Source organism: Cygnus atratus, chromosome 6 (assembly GCF_013377495.2).
Source record: "Cygnus atratus isolate AKBS03 ecotype Queensland, Australia chromosome 6, CAtr_DNAZoo_HiC_assembly, whole genome shotgun sequence".
NCBI lineage: Eukaryota > Metazoa > Chordata > Aves > Anseriformes > Anatidae > Cygnus > Cygnus atratus.
Genome location: NC_066367.1, coordinates 36,506,482 through 36,530,081, shown reverse-complemented (window position 1 = coordinate 36,530,081; position 23,600 = coordinate 36,506,482). Strand labels below are relative to the sequence as shown.

The 23,600-nt window shown below is 43.9% G+C and overlaps 1 protein-coding gene across 16 annotated transcripts in view; it reads left to right on the top strand.

Annotated features, from left to right (window-relative positions):
* The window catches only part of ZEB2 (zinc finger E-box binding homeobox 2), a 113,255-nt gene that overhangs the window by 87,777 nt on the left and 1,878 nt on the right, over positions 1–23,600 (top strand). For all 16 annotated transcript variants that reach the window (XM_035555978.2, XM_050711507.1, XM_050711510.1 and 13 more), the window contains 6 exons: positions 6,031–6,219; positions 6,906–7,120; positions 9,606–9,714; positions 10,661–12,633; positions 14,680–14,860; positions 23,444–23,600. The exon at positions 23,444–23,600 is cut by the window's right edge. In XM_035555978.2, coding sequence (XP_035411871.1) covers positions 6,031–6,219; positions 6,906–7,120; positions 9,606–9,714; positions 10,661–12,633; positions 14,680–14,860; positions 23,444–23,600 — 2,824 coding nt within the window. The remainder of the gene's footprint in view (positions 1–6,030; positions 6,220–6,905; positions 7,121–9,605; positions 9,715–10,660; positions 12,634–14,679; positions 14,861–23,443) is intronic.

The window sequence follows — 23,600 nt, the reverse complement described above, 5'->3', positions numbered from 1 at the left end:
AGGATGGGGTGCACTCTTCCTGGCAACCCCAGATTCGCATGGTGCACAGAGTAAGCTACTTCAGAGACGGAAACATCTTTTCAGAAAGACACGCATAAACCCCTTACATAGATACACAGACACACACTATTTAAATGCATATTTATGAGATTATTATGTTTCTGGCTAATCTGTTTTTCTTTTTTTCTTTCTTTTTTTTTTTTTCCACTTTCCACATCTCTTTCTTTCCCCTCTTCTTAGAAATCAATACATTTTGTGGAACAAGAAAGGGGACAGAGATATTTAGCAGGCATCATCTCTGAGCCATCTCTTTTTTTTCTGTAGCTGAGCAAAACAGCAAAAGGTTTCTGTTACTATTTTTTAATCCAAATGAATTCAGGGGTTTACCATGTTTTTTCCTAAGGCCACAAGGCCCTCCTCTATCCTCAGCATGGCTGAATTCCATACATCACCCAACGTTTCTTTTGCATTTCGTCTGAGTTGCAGTTTAAGATGTTGCAGATAGGCCTGGTCTACAAGGTTAAAAGTAGAGTGTTTTCTAGTATAAGTCCATTTCTATTCATTCCATTATGAGGTTCAGTTCATAGGTAATGTCCTCTAGAAATATTACTGTAAAATGTGGTACCTAAGTATTGCAAGGATTTTATTACTCACACTTTCCTAATGTTGCTAACACCCACATAAAACCCCAATGTTCTTATTAAGTAACATGAGAAATTTACTTTATAATTCTTGAGGGGGAAAATAATAGGAAAGTAAAACCATGTCGCTGTTTTTTCATCCATTAGACTTATTATGCATGAAAGGAGAGTGGCACCGAGGCACAGCTTATCAATGCATACATACTTAACGATGTTGTCGAACAGAACTGGATACACACATATTTTAATAGGTATTTTTTTCCAAGGGATGTTAATAAAGTGACAAATTGTTCTTAGCACTTGGAGAAACAGGACTTTAAGAGATGTCTGGTTCAGAAATAAGACTTGATGGTTATCTGAATTACCATTACCAGAGCCTCTGAGGTCCCCTATCAGGCCGTGTGACTTCCTTTGCACATATTTTCCTTACCATAACAGGCCTTGACTCTTTCATACTTGCGATGTGGTCTGCTCAAGGGGGAAAACTTTGTGTCCTCTTAGCCCCTTCCCTTCCAGTATCTGATGGTCTCTTCTGCATGTTCGACTTTGGCCTCACGGCATCCGGCCAGGGCCACAGCCCTGCTGCACAGCCCTTCATCAGGTCCAGGGCCAAGGGTTGTCCTGCCTCGTCTGAAACAAAACTTCTGGGGGGAAGGAGAAGGGTTCCCCCTACCTGGCTTGGTGCACTGCAAACTCGTGTTTCTGGGAGCACTCTAGGTGCTCTGCATTTAATACGTAAAAGTTCCTCTGGACGTTGCATCCAGCAGAAGCAGACCTACCCCAAATGTCCTCTGCAAAAGTCCCAGACTTCTCTTTACTCAAATTGCTGATTGCTGCAATGAGCAGCTTGCTCAAATAACCATAAAGAGTTGTCTAATGCTCTGCTAGTGCTCAATTCAAATCTTTTATCACAGACGCATTCAGAGACACCTATTTTAGTGGAGAGAGGCGTCGGGGTATCTTGGGTTGGACATATTTCTGTAACGTCTGCAGTCTCCAGAGTTTCTTCAGAGTGATGCCTGATTGTTTAGTCATACTACATCATCTGAAAAACCAAGTATCTTTGCCAGTCTTTTCACTTTGAGCGAGAGATGCCAGGTGACTGTTAGGAGCTTCAGCATCCTTCCTGCAGAGCATGCAATGGGGTAAAACTCCCCAGACTTCCTGGGGAGGTGCCCCAGCCAACACTGGAGGAGGGAAGGGAAGAGCTGTTGGAAATCCTTCCTGACTAGTCTGGGAAATGCTCAAAGTTTTCTTCTTCAGCCTCACCACGGGCTCTGGGCCTGTCGTGAGTGCCTGTCCCCAATTTTTCCCTGCAGGAACTAAGGGGATTAGACACACATGTTTAATAAATTATTTGAGGTTCTGATGTCCAGGACGTCCTGGTGTCCAGGAAAGCCATTTGGGGCTTCCTTCAGATTAACACAAGCCCTCCTGGATGGTCTAGGGTGGTCACTCTTGTTTAATACAACGGCCTTCTCCCTCCTGAAACTGGAACACTAACACTGGAGCACATTATCTCGTGGTGCTTCACAACCTGGGTTGAACACAGAAATAGAGAATAAAATTTCAGTCTCATTCACAGACATCCAACCACAAAGTTGCTGAAGGTGCATGCAACAACTGTAGTGTATTTTTAGTATCAAATTCATTGCAGAATGTCATTAACAGAGAGGAAAAAAAAGCTAAAATAAAAGCCTCCATTATTAAATTATTCTGCTATTGTCAGGATGGCCACTTCCTAGAGGTACTTAAAAAAGAAATCTTGTTATCCATACATTAATCAGCTGCATTTTTATAATGAGCTGCAGAGGCTTTACAGTGAAAAAGCAAAAGTGACCATTAGAGTGAAAATGCTAGTCTTGGTCCTGCTGAATTAATTTGTAAATATTTCTGGGGATTTCTGAAATGATTACTTGACAAAATGATGTTTGGTCTAAGCCATTTTTAAAATGTGGATGGATAAATTCCTATGGCTTATTTTACTGTACCTGTTGTGGTTATTGCAGCTGGGATGTTTGCAGAAAATAGATTGACAAATTCACTGTAAACAAAGACAAAGAAATTCCCAGTTTCGATTACTAACATCTGACAAGCTTTGAATAAAGATTTCTTAATATAATTTAAAGAAGGGAAGAAAAACCCTTGGGGGGAGGAAAACAGAAGTAAAACTTGGCAGGTTGGAGGACAGGCCGTTTTCAGACTGTAATCTGTGTGTACCAATGGGGGCCTCTCACTTCCTGGCTAATGAAGGCTGTGGTTTTATTAGCTTTGTTTGCGATTAAGGGCAGCTATCACCATCTCGCAGGACGAGTTCCCACACAAAATAACTGGTCTCCCAAGCTCCTTGAACCTCTCTCTTACTTTATCTTGAAAGGTCCTAAATACCTCCAAAGATAGCTTTCCTTAATGTGTTTTATTTTTATGTGACATGGCCACATCAGCCTCTGGAGCTGAAAACAGTTCTGCTCTCCAGGCTCCAATAATTAATTAAAAAAAGACTTATTGGGTGAGGTCACCCAGTGCAGATCTTGCTGAAATTCTTGACTCACAGGAGGGGATGTGCAATGTGTGTGCAGTGTCAGTCCACGAAGAATCTGGGAACATGACTTTATGCATGGAAAACAAATTAGGGCTTGGGGGGAAGTAAGCCTTTCCCCCAGAATTTGAGAGAGAGACCTAATGGTTATCAGATGAGCCTTTTGAGTAACACTGGGTGAGCTTCCAGTGATGTCTGAATTGTCAGCAGCGTAGCTTGTGAGACACCAGACACACATGGTCACCTTTTGCTATTTATGCTAATCTGCAATGCTGCAGCACTGGTTGTATTGTTTCAGTTAAGGATCTGTCAACTTTTCCACTAAATCCCCATGTTTTGGGGGGGTTATAACGTAGACATAAACATTTGTTTTAGCTCCTGGGTTGCATGCAGACATAGGAGCTAAATAACGCAGAGAATTAGGAAGCCAAGGCCAGTAATATCACAGCAGACTCCAGAAAGACTAGGGGACTGGGAAAGGAGAACCTTCCGATTTGAGTTGGGGTCGAGTTCAGGGCTGAAGTTCCCAATATCAGCTCAGGCCTTGAATTCCTACCTTGTAAACATTGTCACAAGCTCCAAGACCATGCAGCCTGCCTGCAGGATGGGACCAGGGCAAGTTCTTCCCACCCTTTCCCCTTCCTGCTCCCATATCTCTTCTCTGGAGGACAGCTCTCTTCCACTCTTCACAGGTGGCATTTGCTGGTCATGGCCTGAACCGGGCAAGAAATAAACTCGTTTTCCTTGGATTAGTGCTGAACCAAGAGAAGGAGCAGAGATGGGGTAGCATTAGGCCAGGTGGTCTTACACCAATTGTAAGGTATAGTAAGGGATCTAGGTGTAGTAAGGGAGTAAAAAGTGGGGGTTTTGACTTAAAGAGTAATACCTCTGCTTTTTTTTTTTTTTTTTTTCTGATAAAATCAAAGTTAAAAACACAGTCTGACACTCTTGTGCCTGAGGTGCACTTCAGCGACCACCATTTTGTTATGTTTCTCACAGCAACAAAATGGAGGCAAGGGAGGTCCTGTTCGCTGTACATGCACCCCCCTTCTCTAGAAGTTTCTTGGCAAAAAAAAAAAAAAAAAAAAAAAAAAGATACCATTTCTCATGCTAATCAAAATGATCACAAGAGCTACAGAAGGACCAAGAGAGGAGAACTGGTTGTTGTACTGATTCCCTATAAAACCCCTGCGATAGGAACAGAAGTTTCCTTCCGCAAATGCAGTCCCATGAACTATGCCATTTGGTCGCTGTCACTGAAATACTGCCGAGTATTTGAGAAGCTGCTCTGCCCATATGACAAATAGGGCATATTTGTCTCAGCCAGAGGATTTGATCTTATCGGCTAAAGGGATGAGGTTTGCATAGCTGAATATCTGAATATCAGCTGATAATCTGCTTTTATCAATGACAGCAAGATCAGCACTTCAAATCAGGCTCTTTCAGATTTCCACTCTTGCCACAGTCAGAGGCCACATCTCACTTTGACAGCAACTATCACCTTGCATTTTTGTAGGAAACTGAGGCAAAGCATTACTCATTTCCAAACACTAAGGGGCTGTTTGTTGTCCCACTTCCAGTGGTTACAAACCAGTGTAACTCTCTAGGGCCTGATTCTGCTTTCCTTTTTCATAGAACCTCCTTTGATTTCCATGAACTTACTCTATATTGCTCTCTGGCATAAGCAAGGGCAGAGTCAAGACATTTAATATTTTACTTTTACATGAACTGTAGAATAGTTTATAGCTTTGCCTCATTTTCTTATTTCACCTAAGGAGAAATACATTAAAAATGTAATCAATCATAAGCCATTCTTTTCATTTACGGTCAGTTAAAAACAAGTATCTTAAATTCCCTGCCACCAACTGTCTTCCAAGACTTGTTAATAAAATAAATAAATAAAATAAAATAATAATTAAAAAAAAAGAAAATGATCATTTATTTTATTTTCTAGTGTAATTATAGTAATATTTGTCTATAGTGTCACAGAGTTTTTAAGATCTTTCCTGTATGCAGTGTTCATACATGGAGGATAAAAGCATATTTTTAGTAACCGGATGTTTTTTGGTTGGGAATATATTATGTTTCATGGACATTGCACGGACAATAAAAAATTTGGTTTACATTTGAGGAAAAGAAGGAAAACTCTTGTACAGACTGTAAAAGTGATTTTAGGCTCAGTATCTCAGTTCTGGTCTAAAACATGTGGTTCTGTTTGTGAAAATCTATGAAGCAATACATTTTTTAAAACAACCTATTCTTCCACTGTAAATTGCTCGGAGACTAATTTTCTAAGGAGAAAAAAAAAACAAGGAAGACGTTGCGAGTTTTCACAGGAGCTGCTCTCTTGGCGTGCTCACCAGGGGCGTGTAGGTGGAGGCAGGACCTCTCACGGAGGATGAGTGGTTGTGGTCTTTACCACCTGCAAATACTGTCTCCGTTGCATGGAGCTGTTTCAAGGCTGTGCTTTAGGGTTGGGAGGATTTGGGGGCAGCTGAGCTCAGCCCTGTTAGTCATGCTGTGTTCATGCTGAGAGCTGTGGGTCCCCCAGGAACCCCAAGAGGTTCCCTAGATGAAGTATTACCTGCATTGCCAAGACCTCATAAACTTCTCTTGCTGCCCCATACAGGCCGTGTTCCTGATAATTTAACCACCCAGCCTTACTCCCATCCCAGCCGGTAGAAAACCAGCATTAATTTTACTGGGAGCTGGAGCAAGACCGATGAGAGCAAGGATCCAGCCCCAGCCCCAGCCTTGCAGCTCCAGCATGCGCGCCAGCTCAGCTCGCCAGCTGGTGCTCTCGGGCAGGATGTACTCAAACCCCCTTCTTTTCCTCTTCTCTCGTTTTAGTTAAGAATGCAAATTGCACGTCGGACTTTGAGGAATATTTTGCCAAAAGGAAACTGGAGGAAGGAGATGGGCATGCAGTCAGCATAGCAGAGTACCTGCAGCGCAGTGACACAGCCATTATTTACCCCGAAGCCCCCGAGGAATTGTCTCGCCTTGGCACTCCAGAGGCCAATGGGCAAGAAGAAAACGGTGAGGCTGTAATTCATTTTTAGCCAGTATCCTGACCTCTTGCAGCTGTTGCAATTATAAATGCACTACATGCCTGGGTGTTTACCTTAAAAATTGAAGAACAGCTGCAGCGGCATGGAATTTCATGAGCAAAGATTGGGGCTGTAATTTTAGTGTATTGTGATGTTTTAGTCAGCAAATTTGTATTATTTTGTGGATGAACTGAAGAGCTTGATTTAGAGCTTACTTTAAAGGGGAGGACGGCTGCCACTCTGGGTGTGAGTTTGGGAAGTATCAAGTTTTAACACAAAAAAATACGGGGTAAAAAATAGGGTGCTTCCGGCCCACGGTTCTACGATTCCTTGATAAATAATTGGAAAACCGTCCCTAAGGAGGATTTGGTCAATGGCGTACATAGCACACCGAGCCGGAGCCGGGATGCGGATGGGCAGGTGACGGAGAACAGCATCCCTCAGCTCCTCAGCCACACGAGGAGTGGGGTCGGGTGCCCATTTCTGCGCGGGGTCCGTGGCGGGTGCTGGGGCGCACACGGGGCCCGTGCGGTTGGTGGCCGGTTGGAAGCGCCATCCCCGTCGGGCGGCAGATTGCAGCGATTCCTCTCATACCAGCCCGGGCAGTAAGCCCATTAGCTGCCATTGCCTCGCTGACCTTTTGGCCTGCCTCTCTCCCCCCGTCCCGGGGCGCAGACCTGCCACCTGGAACTCCAGATGCCTTCGCCCAACTGCTGACCTGCCCCTACTGCGACCGGGGCTACAAGCGCCTGACGTCCCTCAAGGAGCACATCAAGTACCGCCACGAGAAGAACGAGGAGAACTTCTCGTGCCCTCTCTGTAGCTACACGTTTGCCTACCGCACCCAGCTCGAGCGGCATATGGTGACACACAAGCCAGGGACAGATCAGGTGGGGGGCTGGCTTTAAGTGATTTCTTTCTGTAATAACCCCTTAGAGAAACGATATTGCTTTGATTGGCAATCATTATTAATTTTTCATGGCATTTTGAAGATGCAGATCTTTTAATGGTAATAGCTTTAATTGAGGTCTAAATGATTTTTTGATGGTCTCTTCTAATATGATTTAATAGTCTTATGTTCACGATCGAATGAGTGTGTTAATTTCTAATTTAGAAATTTTATTTGCACTTTAACTTGACTTTAGTTTCGTTTTTATGTTCCTCAAAAAGTGAATGAAACTGTAGCATTTTAATTATACATTATTAAACATCTCAGCAATTTTAATTCCATTTTTCACCTAGTTTTACTTTGCAGTTTTGCAAATAGGAGCTCAAAGACATACTAAAAGATCCACCAATATTTTTTCATTACTTTTTGAGTAACCTTTTCAATCACACAAAATTATACGTATTTGGTATAATCGTTCATTAAATATAATTGCACATTTTTAGAATAACTCTTCCTCCTGTACACATAGGCTATCATTTGTGATTGTGCCACTAATACATGCATGCGCTATCGTTTGTGTATCCCAGCAGCATATCTGCAATAAATCAAAGCAGTTTTTCCTCGATGTGATGCATGTAATATTATATCAGGGCTGCATTTAAGGAAATGCTGTGTCTCAAACAGGTGACTGAGCTTCCTTAGTGCTCCTGAACAGGCTGGCAGTAGACCTGTGCCACAAAACTCTGCGTGCCATAGGAAAAAGTACTCCTGTCCTCGCTAGAGAATTACTTCAGAAAACCAGTATTATGGAGGGTTGTAATGGAAACTCAAATGGCGTGTTTAAAACTTAAATAAATAGACGTGTGTGCATTGTGTCAAATTATAAAGGCTTTATGCCATATTTATTTTTCTTAAAAAACTGCAAATCATAATCAGCTGTATTTCTCTTGGTAGGTTTTTTTTCAGTGCAAGGTAAATTCAGTTAGGCAAACATGCATCTTCTCATCACGCGATTTTGCAATTAGCATTTTTAAGAGAACCGTATCTTTTGCTTGATCTCAAATCAATATAAATGATTGTGGAGCAGTTTCTTGTATTCTTTCCTTTCCGTGGCATTTCTGGTAGACAAACACATTTTCACATATGTATTTTTTCTTACAATCTACTGTAAGGTTTTTTCTTTTTTTTCTTTTTTTTTTTTCCCCTCCTTTTGCTTCATATCATTAAAAACACCGGGGGAAAAAAAAAAAAAAGCCTCAATATTTATCCAGCGTAACTGCCTGAAATTTCACATGCGAGAGCGTGCTTGTGCTGGCGCATTATGAATGGTAGCTTTGGTGTTGAAAAGTCCCCTCATTTGCTCATGGCATTTACAATTAGTAAATTAAAATGATTGTATCATATTAACAGTGGCACAACTAAAGTTTATAGTAGTCCTCGGAGGGCGATGGGGGGAGACAAAACAGCTGTTGCTGTTTGTTTATGCAACTCAGCAACATATGAGCGCGGGTCCCTCAATGGCGCGCGGCGGGCTGGGCTCTGCTTGATCTTTGAAGGTTGCTGCTGTTTGAACAAACCTCCCTGTGTCCCATGTAACACCATCTGTCTCGCCAGGAATGTGGGAAGAGGCAGCACACCCTCGCAGTTGTCATACCGTTTCGGCGCTGCCTTTTTTTTTTTTTTTTTTCTTTCTCCCCTTTCCCCCCCTCCTTCTCCTGCAATAGGCTTTTGTGTCGTCGCTGCCTGCAAAAGGCTGACCTCCTACCTTGAGCATCCAGAGCGGATGGCTGCATTATTATCATTATTATTATTATTTTTCCCCTCCAAATTCAAAGTCGCCAGGCTTTTCTTGCATGTTGCAAAAAGGTCAGCTGCCTTTGATTATGTCTTTATGCTGCTCTTAACTTTCCAACCTCTCTTGCCTCTCCAAACAGCGCTGGGGACAGCATGGCATGGAAGGTAGCTGAAGTCTGTCCTGCTGGTCTGTGGTTTAAAAAAAAAAAATCCAGCAGCAGCTCACGCTGAAGACACAGCCTCTTCTGCTCGATAATGAATTAAATCTTACGCGAAATGCCACTAACGGCAGTGTTTCTGTCTTTTCTACACACGCAGTAAACAGAATTTTTAAACAAGCGGAGCCCCACATGTTCAGGATCTGCTAGGAATATTAAGAGCCACAAATCTTCTTATAAAACAGTTTCTCTCATCGTAAGATACCTTAAAGCAACACATTTCTGATGAGAGACTTAGGAAATAATTCTAAAGCAAATATCGAATGCTCATGTGAAAGTACTTTCTCATTTGTTTCGGTTTACTGCCAACATTTTGATTTTTATTGCAACACTGATGAGACAAATAAATGTACATGAAGACCTTTTGGTCTGCTTGATAAATTCAGAGCCACATTAATTTTGTTTTTGTTTTTAAGCTCGAAATTCATGGTTTCTCTTGCATAAAATTCACGTCATTGTCTTTTTTTCTCCCAGCACCAAATGCTGACCCAAGGAGCAGGCAATCGCAAGTTCAAATGCACTGAGTGTGGCAAGGCCTTCAAATATAAACACCATCTGAAGGAACACCTGCGAATTCACAGTGGTGAGTAGCGGAGGTGCTGGTGTGCTCATTTGCATTTTGTTTAATTAGCTGAGTTTTAAAGACTGCTTAAAATTTACACAGTTCTGCGTCTGGCTTCTTGGAGCTACCAAGGTATTTCATAAGTGATATCTGAGTCAACCTCATTTATCATGCTGTTAATACCAGGGTCTTGCTGAAAGATTTGGAAATAGTAAAGCTTTTTGTAAATAATACAGATTGTTTATTCGTCGGGTTGAGTTCAGAACCATTCACTCGTTTCTGTTCAGTTGGATCTTGAAGAGTCCAGTATGTTTTTCATACCAAAAAGACCCCAGAAATATTCTTAGATAAGGAGGATACTCTCAGATGGGGCCCAAAGCCCCATCCATCCTGGCCTTGAACACCTTCAGGGATGAGGCATTCACAGCTTCTTTGGGCAACCTGTTCCAGTGCCTCACCACCCTCTGAGTGAAGAATATCCTCCCAACCTCTAATCTAAATCTCCCCACTTTTAGTTTAAAACCATTCCCCCTTGTCCTATCACTATGTGCCCATGTAAACATCAGGACTCAGTTTCTCATAACACGCTCATTTTCAGTGCAACTCAATTCGTTTCTGAAAGAAAAAAAAAAAAAAAGGAATAAACACATCAAATTCCAACAGTCTGGATTTGATTTGACTGTCTTAGTCACAGGGTACTTACTTGTCACTGCAATAGTTGGTCAGTAGCCAAGCTCACACCTTGGTGGCTATTGCCAGGCTGGAGACTGTGGGTCCAAACTGACCTCAAAACCTGTAGAAAGAGGAGGGTAAAGCAGTGGTGGTACATGGCCATATTCACGGGACTGACATTCTCCTCACTATTAATTAGTGGATACCTAGATGATCAGTTTGATATCAAATGTGATCACTTGCAATCATCATAGCAACAATGATAATTAACATTTGGTTTTAATTATCATTTTAGGTGAAAAACCATATGAGTGTCCAAACTGCAAGAAACGTTTCTCCCATTCTGGCTCCTACAGTTCGCACATCAGCAGCAAGAAGTGTATTGGCTTAATCTCTGTAAATGGCAGAATGAGAAACAATATCAAGACGGGTTCTTCTCCTAATTCTGTATCTTCCTCTCCTACTAATTCAGCCATTACACAGCTGAGAAACAAGCTGGAGAATGGCAAACCACTTAGTATGTCTGAACAAACAGGCCTACTGAAAATTAAAACAGAACCACTAGATTTCAATGAATATAAGGTTCTTATGGCCTCACATGGGTTTAGTGCAACAACTAGTCCTTTTTTGAATGGTGGACTTGGAGCAACCAGCCCCTTAGGAGTTCACACTTCTGCTCAAAGTCCAATGCAGCACTTAGGTGTAGGGATGGAAGCACCATTGCTTGGGTTTCCTGCAGTAGGCAGTAATTTAAGTGAGGTGCAGAAGGTCCTACAGATTGTGGACAACACGGTTTCCAGGCAGAAAATGGACTGCAAGGCTGAAGAGATCTCCAAGTTGAAGGTTTATCATATGAAGGATTCATGCTCTCAAGCAGAGGAACAAGGAGTTACCTCCCCCAATATTCCCCCCGTGGGTCTTCCAGTAGTAAGTCATAATGGTGCCACTAAAAGTATTATTGACTATACATTAGAGAAAGTCAATGAAGCCAAAGCTTGCCTCCAGAGCTTAACCACAGACTCGAGGAGGCAGCTCAATAACATTAAAAAAGAGAAGCTGCGAACCCTAATAGACCTGGTAACTGAAGATAAGATGATAGAGAACCATAACGTATCCACTCCATTTTCATGCCAGTTCTGTAAAGAAAGCTTTCCTGGTCCCATTCCGTTGCATCAGCATGAGCGTTACCTGTGTAAAATGAACGAAGAAATCAAGGCAGTCCTTCAGCCGCACGAGAACATGGTTCCCAACAAACCTGGAGTGTTTGATAAGCAAACCCTCTTGCTGTCATCAGTACTTTCTGAGAAAGGAATGACTAGCCCCATCAACCCATACAAGGACCACATGTCTGTACTTAAAGCATATTATGCTATGAATATGGAACCCAACTCTGATGAACTACTGAAAATTTCCATTGCTGTTGGCCTTCCTCAGGAATTTGTGAAGGAATGGTTTGAACAAAGAAAAGTCTACCAGTATTCAAGTTCCAGGTCACCATCACTGGAAAGGACCAGTGCCAAGGTGGTGCTGGCTGCCACCAACAACGCTCCCACTAAAGACTCTTTGTCAGCCAGATCTCCAATAAAGCCTGTGGACTCTATAACTTCACCATCTATCGCTGAACTCCATAACAGTGTTACTAATTGTGATACTCCTCTCAGGCTAACAAAACCTCCTCATTTTACCAATATTAAACCAGTTGATAAATTGGACCACTCTAGGAGCAATACTCCTTCTCCTTTAAATCTTTCTTCCACATCTTCTAAAAACTCCCACAGTAGTTCTTACACTCCAAACAGTTTCTCTTCTGAGGAGCTTCAGGCTGAGCCTTTGGACTTGTCTTTACCAAAACAAATGAAGGAACCCAAAAGTATTATAGCCACAAAGAACAAAACGAAATCTAATAGTGTAAATTTAGAACACAACAGTGTTTCTTCATCATCTGAAAACTCAGATGAGCCACTGAACTTGACTTTTATCAAGAAGGAGTTTTCTAATCCAAATAATCTGGATAAAAGCACTAACCCAGTATTTGGTATGAACCCATTTAGTGCCAAACCTTTATACACAACACTTCCACCGCAAAGCGCATTTCCCCCAGCCACTTTTATGCCACCAGTCCAGACCAGTATTCCTGGGCTGCGACCATACCCAGGACTAGATCAGATGAGCTTCCTACCACATATGGCCTATACTTACCCAACTGGAGCAGCTACTTTTGCTGATATGCAGCAAAGGAGAAAGTACCAGCGGAAACAAGGATTTCAGGTAAATTGTTGTGACCGATTTCTTTTGAAAGGATAGAATTTAGTACTTTGTGATATGTCCTGCTACGGAAGAAAAAGCCCAAGGTTATATTAATGATTTCCAACAAAAGAAGCAAGTTTATTTTAGTCTGAACTTGTGAAAATGCCGTGGGGTAGGAAGAGAAATTGAAATTACCAGACCTTCACTTGGTTTCAGAAGCAGTATCAATACCTTTGAGTAGACATAATGCTTATGTCTTTATTCTGTTAAGAGGTCAGTTGTTCCTTATTGCAGTTGTGTCTAAATAATTCTGTCCATGAAAAATCCCATCCTGCAGATAAAAAGAAAAAACTCTTGAGGGAAATCAGCCTCTGCAGGGCTTCCCTCACAGTGAGCGTAACCCATGGGGAAAATGGAGAAAAGGAACTGCAGGAAACTTTGGGCATCACCCCCACATCTGGACAGAAAGCCATAGCCCTCTAAGCAGAGGCCTGTTTGGCCTCCTAACAGCCGTAGCCCGTTGAAAGTCTTGAAAGTTTCCTACTCCATGTTTTTTTGGGGGACGGCTCACCCACTGTGCACAGGAAAGGCTTTCTGTCTACTCGTGAATGTCGGGGGGCATGAGACACGTTGACATGTTGCTTCAGCACAGCCCCTTCCTTCAGCCCACCCATCGCTGTTCCCAGACTACCAGTCCTCAAATCCCTGCTAGTCATCTGGAGAAGCTTCAGGAAAAAAACAACGACAACAACAAAACAAAAAAAAAAAACAACAGAGATTAAGTGAAATTGGAGAGGTAGCAGCTAGGACCCTTAATTACAAACAAAGTCTTTCTGTGGACACCTAACATGGGTCAACACATCTTGCCTGGGTACGACCTTCACTTCTTTTCTCAGGTAGTCCCTGAGACCATACATGAATTGTACAGGATTTTGCTGCCTGCATGCCTGTAGCAAAGAGCTGCTCTACAGAAAGTCGCCTACTTTTATAGCTTTTTGCTGGGTGTATTCAGTTATAATGTACAGAATTTAGTTAAATGAGATTAACTGATTATAGATTAATTTTTTTTTTACATTTGTGCATGTTCCCCTATGTCCTATTATAGTCTATTAGTAATTTTACTGACTAGTAAATGTTTTATTGTTTCAAATGTGAAAATCAGGTATGGTTTTACATTACAGACTGTAATCCCTCTTTACACAATAGGAGCATAAATAGCACTGCACCTCCATAACAGCTGTTCCACTATTCCAATTTACAGTACATCTGCCCTCTTTGTAAATGTATTTAAGCCTATTTAATCTTCTCTAATATTAATTAGTGCAAACCTAGTCTAAGAAAACTGAACTGTGTGATAGCAAATGGAAATGTATGTTATCATGCAAGTTTGCACTCTCTTTGGATCAAGACAAAATAAATATCAAGAAATTTAATAATTTACTGATCCACATTCATTATTGCTTAATGCTGAAGGCTGTTTTAACATAGATAGAACATTGATAAAAAGTGTTATTAATATTCCCTATTTCAAATTACAAAATTAAATATAAAAATATAGCTTGAGGCCTTTAGTCAGGAGACATACATTTAAATGGATTGCATAATAATAACATTTGTACCTAAATATAAAATTCAATTAAAACCTTTCTACAGATACAGAATATATCCAAGTTTCAATGTTTTGAAAGGAATGATCTCTCAGCTGTTGCTTACACTTCCCCCTGTAAAATACTATTTTATTGTCCACAAAGAGCCTCCACTTTGCATTTCCCTCTCTCTGAAAATATTGAGTACCTACATGATAAATACTCTTTGCTTATGTTAATCACACTATTGATGAGTGCTCAAAGACTGAAAGTTTTTGAAGCTGGTTCAAGACGGAGGCGTTCGAGGCTCCTTATTATGCCCACAGCTTCCATCAGCCGTAGTTTCATTGCCGTGATAGGGTCCTAAGCGAGGAGAGGCCATGAGTAACCCCGGGCATTATTTTAGGTTTTGCTGGGTGTTTCCTGCACACGAAGGTGCGGCTGTGGACGTGGGTGTCACTGACGGGTGGTTCTCTTGCAGGGAGAATTGCTTGATGGAACCCCAGACTACATGTCCGGCCTCGACGACATGACAGACTCCGACTCCTGTCTGTCCCGAAAGAAGATCAAGAAGACGGAAAGCGGCATGTACGCGTGTGACTTATGTGACAAGACATTCCAGAAGAGCAGTTCCCTGCTGCGACACAAATACGAGCACACAGGTACGGCTGCGCTGCGTGTTACATATGCTCCTCACTGCATTTAATGTCTGCACTCGTGGGACGTAAAGGTTGGCATATGCTGAGCCTTTCAACAGGCTAGATGTGTTCAACTTTTTATTTTTTTTTTTCTTAGTGAGGGATTGTTGGATTATTTGGTTCTGTTCTGACGTCCTTTCAGCTCACAAAAAATTTAAAAACAAAAAAAGGCCCCACAGACTTGGGGGAGAATCTTGCCAGGTGTGAATGCAGCGGCCATCGCGGTGCTCAGCATCTCTCAGGGCGAGGTCTCACACATTCACACTTCATATCAGGCAGGCCCTAATACTCAGAAAAAAAAAGTACATCTTGGTCAACACAAGTCTGGCAGGGGAAGGAAGAGTGACAGCGTATTTCTTGTTTCTTAGACACTATCAGACCCTGGGCCATTTAATCCAATAGAAAATTTCCACTGACATTAGCGGCGCGAGAACTCGCTCCGGCTGAGCTATCTGAAAGCAAACAGATCGCAGAGGTTGCTCTTGCTGTGATTTGGCATGCCAGCAGCAGAGGCAGGTTGCATTTCGTTTTTTCACTTCTCAGTTAATGCTCGGGGAAGGTTTCTGTCCTTCCCAAGTAGGAACTGATTTTGTCTAGTTAAAGGAAACTTGCCAAGGCTCACTGAGGATTGTCAGCTTAGAAAATATTTTGGTTTGAGAAAGACCCACCATCGCACCTGTGCTGGCCGTGGTTCTCACTGCAGACACCGCTCCCTTCCCCGCTGTCAGCCGGGACAGGAATGAGCCCGGGGGTGGAGAGCTCTCCGAGGGAGACGCATCGGCTCAGCGTGTTTCAGCTAGGGGAAAACAGGACCAGAGCTCCCCAAATAATAGAGATATCAAGTTATGCTGTACAAAGGGAATGTGAATTATCACGTGGATTATTGTGCAGCAGTACATAAACCAAACTCAACTTCCTAGAGTTAGAAAAAGCTTACTCAGGAGGAAACTTTCCTTAACTTTGAAAGCTGAGTCCTGCTTCAGGAAATGAAGCAAGTCACATCATCCTTCAGTCTCACCATGTGACAGTAAAAACCCTATACCTCTCTATTAATACATCTTCCAGGCAGCGCATAACCATTTGGCATTTCACATATGAAAAATTTACAATTCAGAAGTGGACTGTGCCTTTAAAAAATTCTTTACTTTGTTATTTTTCCTTCTTATACTTTTCTTCCAAATTTTGAGCTAATCCCACACAGGAAAATAAAAAAGGAAGTTAAAATACACGTGGGATTAGGAAAGAAAATTAAAAGCAACATTTTGGACTAGATCAGCTAGTTCATTGGTGGAATGTGCTTCCCACTACATTATTCAGATCAAATTGTTTATTCTGTAGAAGAAGCTTTGAAGGCTTTACGTCCCTGCACCTTTCCTCTCCTGAATGATTTTATTACAGCCATCTGCAAACATTATGGTTTACTACACTACTACCGTAAAGCTCTTATGTTAGAACTGGCCTTCATATATATTGGGATCTGGACATATGGTTGAATCCCATAAAGTTGGTAGTCCATAAGGTCGACAGACATATGGTTGAAAGGCTGAAAATTTGACAAGCTGAAATGTGTGCAATCACCTTGATTTGCAAAATAAACTGCATTTGTAAAAGCAAAAATATGTTCTGGTCCTTGAGAAGCATGGGAACCTACCGCCTCGAAAAACATCACACAGCTACGACGCGGGAACTCTTCCCTCTCTTCTTTCTGCCCCTCTTGGCTTCTTGAATGTATGTCCATCAATTTTATGGGACTCAGCCTTATGATCCAGAACGTGTATATGGTGTCACATTTAATGCGCTAGAGCTACAGTACATCATCGAGCTCTCATGTGGCATTTAGAGGCAGGAAGGATGGGCTTGTGGCAAAGGCACAGGCGCTGAGGCTGAGAGATCTGACTTCTTGCCTGCCTTGCCACAGACTTCCTCTGTGAATTTGAGCAAATTGCTTCATTTTTCTCTCACCTTCGTCTCTCTTTGAAATAGAGGGAAATGATACCAGCCTACCTCTCCGGGGTGTTGTAAGTCTTAATTCATGCAGGCTGAAATCCTCCGATGGAACCTGCTATATAAAGTGTGAAGTATTATTAAGGACGCATTTGCCTTTCTTGAGGCCCCACACATCATGCTAACGTTAGATGGAGGTGGTTGGGAGTTCCAAAGACCTTGGCTGGGCTAGCCTCCATAACTCATTCACAGCCTTCAGGAAGCACACGGTACTGGGACTTTTGCTAAAGGTTTAGCGTGAATCTTAAGTGGATTTCAAATTCATTTGATAGTTTTGGAAAAAGCTTGCGATTGCATTAATAACGCGCCAAACTGCAGTCTGCATTCAATGGAAGGAAACAAACTGAAAGTGATATCATCTTCTGCTTTTGGGGTCGGTGCGAGAGGAGGCCCAGATCTTTCAGTCAACTTTTTGGAACTTAAAAAGGTGAAAAAGCTTTTCTTCTGAGCGTGCTGCTGCTTTCTGACCAGCTGATCGTGGTCCGTTATTACTTCATTAAAAAATATTTTAGGAGGAATCGGAGCACTTCCTGTCTTTCCTGGAAAAGCACAAGTAGTGGGTGTTGTTTATAATGATGTCCTTTTTCCCATGTTAAAAATCTGTATGCTTTTTTAGATCTTTTTTTGTCTGACATTTGAGCAATTAGATTTTTTTTTGTCACCGCTTTTTATGGTCCACATACTTCTTGCAACCACTGCTGTGGGTTAAGGGAGTTAGATGGAGAAGTCCACATTCCTGCTTTGCAGCCCCATAAGATTTACTTCAGAGAGGTTCTTTGGAGCGAAAAGAAATAGTGACATGTAAACCTACATGAGCAGCCTTCCTTATGTGCTAACCAGCTCTGGTAAAGGAGAAAACGGGAATGTTGTAGGTGCTGTGCTGTGGTAGAGCTGAGTTTCCCTGCCAGAGCAAAAAGAAGGGTAAGGGTTTGACCAGTGCTTTCTGTCAACCCAAGAGTTTTTGACGGGACCATGTGGCCACAGAGCAAGGAGCTCTCTGTGATCACCCCTGTACACTGTGCCTGCCTTCTCTCGGGAAAAAAAGAGTCTGAATTTTGTAATCCGTAGTTTGTAATTTATGCAGGATTAGCGGTATTCTGCAACAGCTTCTAACTTCACGCGGAGAAGGAAGATTTATTGTGGTACTGCAGTGAGGGAATTGCACCGGTTCTGCTTGATTTGCAATTTAGCGTAGAGGCCGGTGCTTGCTGCAGGACCAAATTCTGCCCAGTTAATTTTGGGATGCCCTTTAATTTAAAGAGAAGTTACGCATCCGTTTTAGAGTTTGAGACGCGCAAGATCCTGTTTTGCTAGAACGAGACGACGCACTGCTGTAACTAGGGTGCAGAGCACGGTGGGCAGCCCAGGAGATCACTGCTCGAATTATTTTCCCGGGGCGTCTCACGAACCCATCCTAGCACTGGGCACACTGAAATCAGTTGTGCACATGCCGCTTCGTCCATGTGTGTAACCTCAGACTTGCGCAGGCTGCTCAGCACAGAGCGCAAGGCACTTTGCTCGCTGCAGGTGAAGACGACGGTTCCCTTCCTGGCACAGCACTGGCGCCGTTTGGTGAGCAGGAGATCTTTGCCTTGCAGGTAATAAGCAGGGAAGGCTGTCGTGGTGGGTGAGCAGGAGAGCAGACAGCAGCACCTGGGTGTGCAGAAACACCCTGGCTTCTGGAGAGGAGACGAGAGCCCTTTGGCTGGGCTGATTCGGGGGTAAGCCGAAGGCTGGCATCTGTCCTGCGGCGCCACGGCCCTGCCTGCTGCACCCCAGCGAAGGCTTTGTCGGAGCTTCGCAAGGGAACGCGCAGCCTGCCTGCTCCACAACAAAACCTGGAAACGGTTTTTTCAGGATCCTACCTAGAAATTTTAAATCCTTTCATTGTTGTTCTATATTACGTCATATTCTATTTTATTACTTGTGTGGGCTGCTGAGGGCCTCATAGCTGTGCTGGTGCTTTCATCCTTTCCTTTTCCACTGTATATTTTATTAAGACCTCTTTTTTATTTTTGTAGCTTTCATGCTGATGCAAGCACTAGTTTTATTTCCAGATTGATTCTGTAAACTAAATATTGTTCTTGAGCCTGGTAGCAAATCAGCTCTCTCTGGCCAGTATTTTGAATTCCCAGCTCAGGAGTTTTCTTTATTTAGAGCTTGATTCATAAAAAATTTACATGGTATTTAAAGGTTATTTTTTCTTGCTTTACTCTGATGCAAGTTTAGAATTCCCCATTTTATACTCAAATAAAGAAAAAAAAAAGGGATATATTCAGTGCTTGTGTAGACAAGGTCTCCTATTCAAAACAGAACAGGTGCAGCTTGAGCAATTATATATAAATTGCATTTATCTTGCACCTTTGACCGCTTCGCTGTGCTCTGGCCGCTAATCCACCTCCATTGGGACCACATCTAACATCCAAAGCCCCAAGCAGCTTCAAAGAACCGCCTTTAAAAAATAAAAACAAGCTGTCACAAAAATGTTTCCTCCTTGCCTCCAAAGAGTGAGATTTCTATTTGCCCCCCTCCCGCAGAAGAAAGACCCCTGTGCTTCGGGCAAAGGATTGGTGATATTTAGTCTGGGGCCGGTGACAGCTTATGATCTGATGTCGTATGACTTTTATACCACTGCAAATGGGAAACGTGTAGCCTTTCGGTCACATACTTTTAGCTCAGGAAGATTGAGAGATACTTGCTGCTAGAGATTTTTTTTTTCTTTAAGAGAAATGTAATTTTAGAGACTTTGGAAACAGATTAGTTATAATTTCCCCCTCCGTAAATTGAGCATGAGCCCCTGTGGGAACCTCATTGCAGATGGTAAAAAGTCCAAACATTTCCTTCAGATATTTGTGAGAGATTTAGCACCTAGTTTCCCTGCGAGACGTGGTGTGCGCGTCAGGCATCATCCACCCGACGACACCGGCGTGTTTCACGAGCCCTCCACGAGCTGCCTCGGGTAACGCTCTGCTAGCTCCATCCCCTGTGGATGACACAGGTCATCTCAGGTGGCACTGGCTGAAACCTTGAGGGTAGGATGATCAAATCTGCTTCCTTTTGACCCATCTCTGCTCCACCGATGCTATGATACTCCACGACAGCGCTCTTGCGGAGTACCGACAGAGGTGGACTTCTCCCCGTCCACCTCCAGCCGCAGACCTCTCCCCATCCTCGGCGTAAAACACCTCGCTGCAGCTTTATTTTACGGCCTACTAATGCATTGTAGGGATTAGGCACTTCTTCTGAGTGGATAAAATACCGTGTTTTGCACACGGGGAAAAAAAAAATTCCTCTGCAAATGTTGGGAAACCCGATCCACTTAAAAACCTGTTTCAATTAGTGTTGTAACAGCTGCATGCTGAGCACCGCTAAGGTATGGTGTGTGGTGTCTGAGCAAAGAACTTTGCTCAGGCTGTCACGTTCCCGCAGATCACAACTAGAAAGTCCTTAATATGGGTACGGGAGACTAAATAGAGCCTTTTTAGTAGTAATATAAATGAATATGAAAATACGAGGTATTTTAATCTCCTTGTTTCTAAATTAATTTATAAAATATGGATGATTCCCTGGCAGGCTACCTCTGTGCTGGCCAGGAGCAGCGAGGTAGCAGGAGCAGGAGGTGCGGCCACGTGTGAAGGTGAGGGAAGCGGGCAGGTGGGGTGAGCGCGGCACGGGCAGTGGGACGTGAAGCAGCTGAGATGGCTTTGGTTCGAGGGAAGGAAATGTGCTGGGCTGGATGGAGCAAAGCCTGAAGTGTGGGGCGAGGAGGGTGAGGGATGAGTCAGCAGGTTAGGAAATGTGCAGTAACGGAGAAGGAGCAGCGCTGTGGGGAACTGGAACATGGCAAGGCATCAGCCTGTGGATTTTAGGGAAAAGTAAGTCAGCGGTAGGGACTGGGACAGCGTGGGCAGCGGGTCAGTGAGGAGAAGGACGTGAAAAAAGGTGCAGAACCAAACCACAGGTCTACAAGAAACAAAAGACCCAAATTAGCAGCACTTGCTGAGTGTCACGACACTGGCAGAAGGACCGTACGTAGCATGTTCCCCACGTGGGCTCGGGAGGAGAGCTGAGGAGGGGCAGGGATGCAGCCCCCGTACGTGGAGCACCCCGCTGGGCTTTCCGCTGGCAGCGCCGGGGTTTGGCGAGCACTTAGGTCAAGACTGCTTTGGGATTTTAGGCTAATTTGAGTAACTGACTGGATGGTGCTAACATCTCCTGAGCTCAGGCTGGGATTTCCCCGCCGTGACAAAGGTGGTGCAGAGTCACAAGGCAGCCGCCTCCTGGCTCCTGGCTCGTGGTCGTGTGCAGCTCAAAGCCCAGAGCTTCCCTTTGGCCAGCAGGTAAAATTGGCAGAAATGCCTATTTGGGAAACAGATCACAAAAGCAATACTTCAATAACTCAATACGTAGAGCTTGACTTTTCGATTTTACTGAGAAAGAAGCAAAACCCAAGAAAACCTGTACGTGTGCAAATGCAAGGAACTGGCATAAAAGAAATGCGGTTCCGATCTCCAGGCATCCGCTACTTTCCCTGTCGCTTGGGTTATTCTTTCTGCGGTTTCTCCTGTATTTTCCTTCCTGCCAGATCTCCCCTTCATTTCATAGCACGCAGTTTTTGGCTTCCTTGAGCATTCGTTAATCACACCTTATTAAATGTGAACTTTCACAGTGGGACTCGAGGGTAGCTGTGACTAGATCGGGCAAAAAATTAGCATATTCCCTGCTATTCACTCCTCGCAACTTCGCTCTGGAGGTGAAATTACGTTCTGCCTGACTGTCTCTGCTCTCGAGTCCCGGCAGCGACTGCGAAGGGCGAGCAGGCGGATCAGACCCGTAGAGGAGTTTTCCTGGAAGTCGAGCCCCTTCAGCGGGCTTGGAACATTTGGCTGCTTCCAGCTGGATTTCCGTCAGTGCCTGCGACGGTCTCCTGCCTCCCCAGCTCCTGGCTGGGGGTTCCTTGCCTGCTATCCACCGCGCTTCACCGCCGCCCCGCCTCTTGCGTGGCTGGAAATGTGCTCCCCTGGCCAAACGTCTCGTCGTGGTTCCTGTCTCTCTTTCTCTCCCTGCACTGCCTTCTTTGAGATTTAGGAAAATACCCCACTTGTCCGACTGACAGGATGGGAGGGCTCCTGTGCGAAGTTTATTCCTGTCCTGGTCACATGCCACGCTAGCTAAGTATGATAAATATGCCTGAGGAGTCAGGCCACTTCACTACCAAGTTTCTAGTGATCGGCGCTAGCAGTAAGACGTGCAAAGCAGGGCTCTGCATCTCCAGCATCAAATACCGGCATTTTTGTAGGTGTAAAAACAGCACAAGACATAACGTAGTGACCAGCTGGCATTGTACCTGCTTGCAGAGTTGCACCGCTGCCGGGTACGAAGCTGAGTGACACCAAGCTTACAATCTGACATTTCGAAAATAAAGATCTGGCTGAACGTACCAATGTTTGAGTTTATTTTTTGCCTTCTGCAATCTAAGTTTGGTGATTGGTCCTCCCTAATTCCAATCTTGCACCATATGTTATGTCTGGATATCTCACGGTTGCATCATGCTTTGCTGAGTTTTGTCGTGTGGCATCATGCTGACAAGTATTTTTTGTCAGCTCTATTTTGGAATTAAGCTTTCTGTATGGCAGTTCTGGAAGGTGTTGAAGGCATTCCTGTGCTATTTGTGGCCTGGGATCAGCCAGATGTGTTTAGGCTTGGCACTGGTTTTGAGTTTCAAACATTGGTTCAAAACTGCCTGAAATGCCAAAGGAAATACTGTTTTCTGCAGCTTAACACTACTTTAGCACTCAGTGAGTGGCTGACAACATTTTATTTAGAAACCCTTCTGCTCCCGTGGCAGATGTATATATTTGTGTTTGCTCACGGCAAGGGGGGAAGATGTTTTTTGGTCCATGTGGTGGACGGAGGGGGCTTCTTCCCCCAGCCCAGGGACTCAGGAGGGAAGGCTGCAGTGCCCCGGGGCACGGCGAGCCCGTGCCTTGTCCGCAGTGGTTTTCCCTCTCCCCTGCTCGCCGACCTGCTGCCGGTCGTGGGAATGATCGATCCCGTGGCACCGGCCGCCGGGGCACAAAGATAGGATGTGGGCTTCCTGCTATTCATACGCAGCGTGCCCATCTGAAACCTGGAGAAACAAAGGTCTTCTCTGCGCGCCAATCTCCTCTGCACCGGGGGAAGAAACACGGCGCGTACATGATGCTGTCAGCAGAATTATTTATAAATAGGGATATTTTTCGAACATTTTCATGGGTGTCAGCTGCTCGCTAGAGCTGCCAGTTTTCCATTGATGTTCTCTGAGTCATTTTCTTTATTATCCTGAGCTGCTTGAGTAAAATTACTACAATCAAAAGCATCCGAAGTCTGAGTTGTAACATAAATGGGGGGCTTTGTTGTTTGTTCCTGCAACTGAGCTTTCTTTACGAAGCAGACTGAGCGGGGCGGCTGGGGTGCGGTGTCTCTGGAGCGCCCCACGGTCGGGCGAGGCGGGGAGGCCGTCCCTGCCACCGTAACCCCGTGTCCTCTTGTGTCTCCCCGCAGGAAAAAGACCACACCAGTGTCAGATTTGCAAGAAAGCATTCAAACACAAGCATCACCTGATCGAGCACTCACGCCTGCACTCCGGGGAAAAGCCCTACCAGTGTGATAAATGTGGCAAGCGCTTCTCCCACTCCGGGTCGTACTCGCAGCACATGAA